General features: G+C 43.9%; 1 protein-coding gene across 2 annotated transcripts in view; it reads right to left on the bottom strand.

Annotated features, from left to right (window-relative positions):
- Positions 1-7500, bottom strand: part of LOC122256285 (UPAR/Ly6 domain-containing protein crok) — a 66737-nt gene that overhangs the window by 24170 nt on the left and 35067 nt on the right. The window contains exon 2 of one of the 2 annotated variants that reach the window (XM_043020838.2): positions 1094-1255. The exons of the other annotated variant lie outside the window; for it this stretch is intronic. Within the exon in view, the coding sequence (XP_042876772.1) occupies positions 1094-1255 (162 nt within the window). The remainder of the gene's footprint in view (positions 1-1093; positions 1256-7500) is intronic. 2 annotated transcript variants of the gene reach the window in all.

Here is a 7500-nt window from a genome sequence, read left to right as displayed (position 1 = left end):
CAACAATAATAATAATAATAACAATAATAATAATAATAATAATAACAACAATAATAATAATAATAATAACAATAATAACAAAACTACATATAACAATCATAAAAAATCCGGGACATTTCCCTGACTCAAACAAAGGAGGACAAAGGACAAACGATTTTAAAAATGGTCATGCTCTGAAATTTAATTATTATTTTTTTATTTTTCTTAAATCTTGAAACTGTTTTTTCCTTTTGTCTCGAAGTCTGATTTTTGCACCAAAGGGACCCGGATGTGGGATGATGGAGGGGGCTTGGTTAGGTTATCATTATCGTAATCGTCATTATCATTATCAGTATTAATATTATTAGTATTGGTATTTTGGTTATCAGTATTGTTATTATTATTATTATTGGTATTATCATTATCATATTTTGTTATAATTGTTATTATCATTATTATTATCATTACTATCATTAGCATTATTACTATTAATTTTATTATAGTTATTGTTGCTATCATAATTGTTATTATTATCATCATCATAATTGTAATAATTATCATCATAACAAAAAAACTAAATAAAACTAATTATCAATAATCATCATTACCATTATTATCTAGTAATCATCATTATAAGATCGCCATAATTATCACCATTAACTTATCTATTACATTTACACCATTGCTACTTATAAAATCTAAAAACATTAGTAATGGAAAGAGTTCCTGTAGTAATAGCATTAATAGTATTATTAGTAGTACCAACAGTAATCAAAACAGTACCATAAGACAACCCCTTCCACCAAAACATTAAGAAAAAAAAAAAAGAATGAACCATAACACACACAAAAATCAAAGAAAAATAAACACTATAGCACAAAAAAAGAAAGAAAAAAACACCATAACACAAAAAAATGAAAGAAAAAACACTATAAAATGAAAGAAAAAAAACACCATAAAATGAAAAAAAAAACACAACACAAAAAATTAAAAAAAACACCATAACACACACAAAAAAAACACCATAACACAAAAGAAACTATGAAAGAAAGAAATAAAGAAAAGAAACCAAAAACAAAACAAGAAAGCACTATAAGCCTCCATATAAACTTACTTGTCTGGACTATTTTCCGGCAATAAAGAGGCTCCTTTTTCCTGAGATACTCATTGTAGACGTGGGAACAGTTGACGGTGTCCAGGGTATGTTTGTCGAAGTTGAACTCCCCGCACCTTGGGTCCAGGGCGCTGTTACAGTCCCAACACATCAGCGCTTCGCCTACGCAAACACACAGAAGAAAAAGAGGTTAGAGAAATGCGAAATGGTCCTTGCTAAAAGTGTCGGATGGGGTGTTATATATGAAACGGGTGAAGGGGTGGTGGGTTAAGAAGAGGAGGAGGAGGTGGGTTAAGAAGAGGAGGAGGTGGGTTAAGAGGAGGAGGAGGTGGGTTAAGAAGAGGAGGAGGTGGGTTAAGAAGAGGAGGTGGTTGGGTTAAGAAGAGGTGGTTGGGTTAAGAGGAGGTGGTGGGTTAAGAAGAGGTGGGTTAAGAAGAGGAGGAGGTGGGTTAAGAGGAGGTGGTGGGTTAAGAAAAGGTGGTGGGTTAAGAAGAGGTGGGTTAAGAAGAGGTGGGTTAAGAAGAGGAGGAGGTGGGTTAAGAGGAGGTGGTGGGTTAAGAGGAGGTGGTGGGTTAAGAGGAGGTGGTGGGTTAAGAGGAGGTGGTGGGTTAAGAGGAGGAGGTGGGTTAAGAGGAGGTGGTTGGGTTAAGAAGAGGAGGTGGTGGGTTAAAAAGAGGTGGTTGGGTTAAGAGGAGGTGGTGGGTTAAGAGGAGGTGGTGGGTTAAGAAGAGGAGGTGGTGGGTTAAAAAGAGGTGGTTGGGTTAAGAGGAGGTGGTGGGTTAAGAGGAGGTGGTGGGTTAAGAGGAGGTGGTGGGTTAAGAAGAGGTGGTGGGTTAAGAGGAGGTGGTGGGTTAAGAGGAGGTGGTGGGTTAAGAGGAGGAGGTGGGTTAAGAGGAGGTGGGTTAAGAGGAGGAGGTGGGTTAAGAGGAGGTGGTGGGTTAAGAAAAGGTGGTGGGTTAAGAAGAGGTGGGTTAAGAAGAGGAGGAGGTGGGTTAAGAGGAGGTGGTGGGTTAAGAGGAAGTGGTGGGTTAAGAAGAGGTGGTGGGTTAAGAGGAGGCGGAAGTGGGTTAAGAGGAGGAGGTGGGTTAAAAGGAGGTGGTTGGGTTAAGAGGAGGTGGTGGGTTAAGAGGAGGTGGTTGGGTTAAGAGGAGGTGGTGGGTTAAGAGGAGGTGGTTGGGTTAAGAGGAGGTGGTGGGTTAAGAGGAGGTGGTGGGTTAAGAGGAGGTGGTGGGTTAAGAGGAGGTGGTGGGTTAAGAGGAGGTGGTGGGTTAAGAGGAGGTGGTGGGTTAAGAGGAGGTGGTGGGTTAAAAAGAGGTGGTGGGTTAAGAGGATTTTCGTTGTTGATGTTGTTGAAGGCGGGACTTGGAAATCTTTTTTTTTTTTTGGGGTGGGGGTGGGGGGGGGGGGTTCACCTACCGTGATGTTGTGGTTCCCAGCCTGTCTTTGTTTTGTGGGACTTACCTTCTTTGCAGGTTTTCTTCCTCCTCTGTTTTTTTTTCTTTTTTTTAGTATTTCACTTTGTTAGACTATCTCTAATTCCTTTCGTACTATACTTTGCTTGTTTATTATAATGTATATTGCTAATCTATTCTCCGGTATTTTTCTCACTTCGTTTTACTAATCTATTTACTTAAAAAAAAATAAAAAAAACATTACCCTTCTTTACACATACCCGGCTACCCCCCTTTTCGTCTGCTATGATTCCCGTATTCCATAATTCATCCTTTAAATACCCACGTATTTTTATTCCTTCTTTCATTCCTCTCTTCCCCTTGAAATGAATTCCTGATCACTGATTTCTCTGCATTTCTATTCGTTCAAAGTGTTTGGATTTCTGTTCAAAACTGCTTGAATTTTTTTCTTTATTAAGACTTTTTCACCGACTTTTTGGTACTAGAAATCTTGCTTTGATTACAACCTAGAATAATATCTTAGAAGTAGTTGTTAATTCTGATCATTATTCATCAATCTTCCAATATATGATTGATATTACCATCGTACTTGTATTTTAAGAGGCAGAGGTACATGCTGCGTGTCACTGTCATGCGATGGTTAGTTCGTCATGCTTGAATCACACGCATAAAATCTTCATGATGACCTGTTTTGACCTCGAACAGAATCCATTTTACATGAAGGTCATAGTTCAACTCCTCGGCGATGGCGTCAGCAAAGATCAGGTCAGGGTTTCACAACAACACCCCAGAACCACTGTCTATGGTCTTACTGAATCTAATGTAACACAATATACTTATTCAAAATTATTCCTTAATTTCTTTTTAATCACAAAGAAGCCTCAAACTACCCAAAAGAATGGAACGCTTTATTATTAAAACAATAAGTGCAGTCTTTCGTAGTCTTAAAGGCTACAGGTCACCACACAATCTACGAAGGAATTTCTAGCATCAACGTATACACATCATGGCTACAACATCGTGAAGGCATGAATATTTTCATGGCGTCGAAAACCAATCGTGGAGAGTGTGTCGTGAAGCAAAGGGAAGTGGGAGAGAGGGAGAGAAGGAAGGAAGGAGAGAGGAGAGAGAGAGGGGAGGGGAGGGGAGGGGAGGGAGGGTCTCTCACATAAACACGCAAGAATTATTTAGATGACTCGAGTAACACTGTATATCTATCTGAGTTCAAGTCACTTCAAAAACTTAGGACACATTACACAACGATAAGAGAAACAAGGGATATCCCAGGATTAAAAGCATCCCAACCGTATCCCATTGAGAGACGACATAATCTTAAAGCAATGAGGTGGGCTGGTATTTAAGATTCGGCAATTGAAAAAGATCAAAGTCAATCGGAACAATTACAAGAAAAGGGGTACATTATACACAATACACGCGACTCAACAGGCATTTACGTCTTGTTATCGCACACAAAATTAAGTAGTTAAAACGATACACAGTTTATGTACGGAGGAGCTGAAAGGGTCTGGACACAGTGAGAAACTTCAGGGGGAATGATAGGCGGTCCGAATGTAAGAGGGAATTCCCCTTTGGGACTTTGGGACCCGCGCTCTCCTTGTGGTTGGGGGTGGTAGGGAAGGGGGAGGGAAGGGGGAGGGAGGGAGGGAAGGGGGGGAGGGAGGGAGGGAGGGAGGGAAGGGGAGGGAGGGAGGGAGGGAAGGGGGAGGGAGGGAGGGAAGGGGGAGGGAGGGAGGGAGGGAGGGAGGGAGGTGCAGAACTATGCACGTTGTGTGGGAGTACAAAAAATATATTGATCGTCTTCAAGCATGCACCGGCGACGGAACACTGGAAACCGCGGAGTGACCATGAAGCATGATTAAGAGCTCTATATAGCTTAGTTACTGGACGAAAAACGAAAGAGGCAGAGAGAGAGAGAGAGAGAGAGAGAGAGAGAGAGAGAGAGAGAGAGAGAGAGAGAGAGAGAGAGAGAGAGAGAGAGAGAGAGAGAGAGAGAGAGAGAGAGAGAGAGAGAGAATGAGATAGAGAGAATGAGATAGAGAGAGAGAGCAGAGAGAAAGAGAGAGAGAGAAAGAGAGAGAAGAGAGAAAGAGAGAGAAGAGAGAGAGAGAAAGAGAAAGAGTGAGAGAGACAGAAAGAGAGAGACAGTGAGAGAGAGAGAAAGAGAGAGACAGAGAGAAACAGAGAAAACAAAGAGAGATCGCCAACAGGAATAACCAGAACACGAGCCCTTATCTAGTCCCGTGCACCACCTAAACGAGCCACGAGTAACCATCTGCATGAGGGATGGAAAGTCATCGGGAAACTGTCGAGCTCAGATTTCGTGAGTTATATTCCCTGGGAACTCTAACTGTGAGGCAAGGGGGTTAAGGGGAGGGAAGGGGAGGCAAGGGGGTTAAGGGGAGGGAAGGGGAGGCAAGGGGGTTAAGGGGAGGGAAGGGGAGGCAAGGGGGTTAAGGGGAGGGAAGGGGAGGGAAGAGAAGGGAAGGGAAGGGAAGGGGAGGAAAGAGGACGCAAGGAGAGGCAAGGGGAGGGAAAAGAAAGTAAGGGGAGTAAAGGGGACGTAAGGAGAGGCAAGGGGAGATAAGGGGAGGGAAGGGAAGACAAGAGAAAGCAAGGAGAAAGAAGGGGAGACAAGGCGAGGCAAGGGGAGGGAAGGGGAGGGAAAGGAAGGGAAGGGAAAGTAAAGGGAGGAAAGGGGACGTAAGGAGAGGCAAGGGGAGATAAGGGGAGGGAAGGGAAAACAAGGAGAGACAAAAGGAAGCAAGGAGAAACAAAGGGAGACAAGGTGCGTGAAGGGGAGAGACAAGGCGAGACTAAGTGAGACAAGGGGAGACCAAGGGAGGCAAGGGGAGGCAAGGGGAGGCAAGGGGAGGCAAGGGAAGGGGGACATTCGGGGTCGCGTGAATGGAGGCCATGACTCAGACAGAGGTGGGGAGCGGGGGAACAGGGGAGCAGAAGGGGTGGGGGGGGGGGGCGGAGAGATCTATAAACATACGGTATATTAGAATAAAGGCAAAGAAGGATAGGGGAGAGCGACAGGAGAAAGTTCTTTTGAAGATGGATAAAAAAAGGGGGGCGTTACAAAGGCGTCAAGTGTAGGAGGATCGCGTAAGATTGGCCCATCCCTCTCGCGATGTGGGGGGGGGGGTTGATAGTGGGGGAGGGGGAGACACACCACAATGTAGTCAGTGAGCGACGGAGTTGGGGGGAGTGGGTAGGGAGTGGGTAGGGTGTGGGTGGGGAGGGAGGGAGTCCACAAGTGAATAGTCTAAGTCAAGCGTGAGCAAATTGCACGTCAAGCTTTTCAAACAGACGTCTCCAAGTTCTTTAGAATGGAAAAAAAATATTCTTTTTTGTCTCTCTATTTGCCTTCAAAATCCATCCTCGAGCTCAAAATAGAGGGAAAAAAAGAAGTAATTAAATACACGTTACTTCTAACAACAACAAAACCAACCGAAGTAGTACTGAACTTAAAAAAAAAATAAAAAAAAACTTCAGAAAGACGTAGCCAAAGCATTACCCATCACAGCAAGAATTACCAAGCAAGACACAGTTAGAATACCTACTCCAAAGGCATCACTTGTCGCCCCAAGATTAAAAAAAAGAAAGAAAGAAAAAAAAAGACACAGCCAGACCCTTGCCTCTAAACCATTACCCAACATCTAAATCAACATCCCACAATCACACTATCTATCACCAAAATGGTTGCCTCTTCAGCATTATCCAACACTTAAAGCATATCCTAGCAAGACACAACCAAATACCTTGCCTAACCATCCCCTTCCAAAACGTTATCCAGCGTTTACAATAGTACACCTTCCTCCACAGCATTACCTTCCTCTTCAGCATTATCCAACACTTAAAGCATATCCTAGCAAGACACAACCAAATACCTTGCCTAACCATCCCCTTCCAAAACGTTATCCAGCGCTTACAATGGTACACCTGCTTCCACAGCATTACCACTCTCGTAACAGCACCACCTACCACCCAGAGCATGACACGACACAACCAGACCCCACCAAACCCCCAAACACGAACAATAACTCGAAGTACCACCAAAACAAAACACAGCTAGACCTCCTCCTCCTCCTCCAAAGCACAGCCAACCACTCCAAGTACCATCAACCAAGACATAACTAACCAAGACACAACCAGAATACCTACCCTAGACCCCTACCCACCCCCTAGACCTGCGTCCAAAAGCATTAACCAAGAGCTAAAGCATTGCCTGACAAGCCCCAACGAGACCCATGGTTCCTCTGCCCAGCACAGGAAAGGTCTGGGCGATCGAGGTTCCCGGCGGGCGTGCGTGTGGGCGTGCGGGCGTGCGGGCGGGCGGGCGGACGTAGCGGGCAGTCGAGCGGGTCTCATTGTCGTTGTATTGAGGCGCCGTGTTAAAGGGACAGAAGTTATGGCGTCCGTTTTAAACCTTTGTTATTGATTGCGTGCAGGAAGGGTCGGGGGGGGAGGGGGGCGGGGGCGGGGGCGCGGTTTTGTTTCACTTTCGGATTCATTTAAGTGAGGTTATACTGTGTGTAGAAGTGTATTTACATATATGTTTATGCGCATTTGCACAACGACACACGCACATACTCAGAAACAAACACATACAGGAACAGTCGTACATACACTCGCGCGCACGAAAAATTTAAGTGTTAAACGCAATGGCATGTCATTATTTATCATTATTTATCGTCTTTATGCATTGGCGTTTCATTTTTTTTGCGTCGCATGAATAACTAACAGTACTATTATCTTTTTAAGCATTATAGTCGCATCATTAACCATGATCATCTCATTAACAATTTTTGTCAGCAAAACGATGTACGATCGAATAGGAAATACGTAGATAAAAAAGGGAATTATCATATTATAGAAAGTGCACGAAACGCGATTAGACACCAGAGTGCATCCGGTGCAGGCGAGAGTGACCCGAGGGCCCGAGAGGCGTCATTAGGGGGAGGGTCACGG

The sequence above is a fragment of the Penaeus japonicus genome, unplaced genomic scaffold, assembly GCF_977035675.1.
Source record: "Penaeus japonicus unplaced genomic scaffold, GWHDUDI00000001_assembly GWHDUDI00000009, whole genome shotgun sequence".
In the NCBI taxonomy this organism is placed as follows: domain Eukaryota; kingdom Metazoa; phylum Arthropoda; class Malacostraca; order Decapoda; family Penaeidae; genus Penaeus; species Penaeus japonicus.
This window is presented reverse-complemented; position numbering and strand designations above follow the sequence as displayed.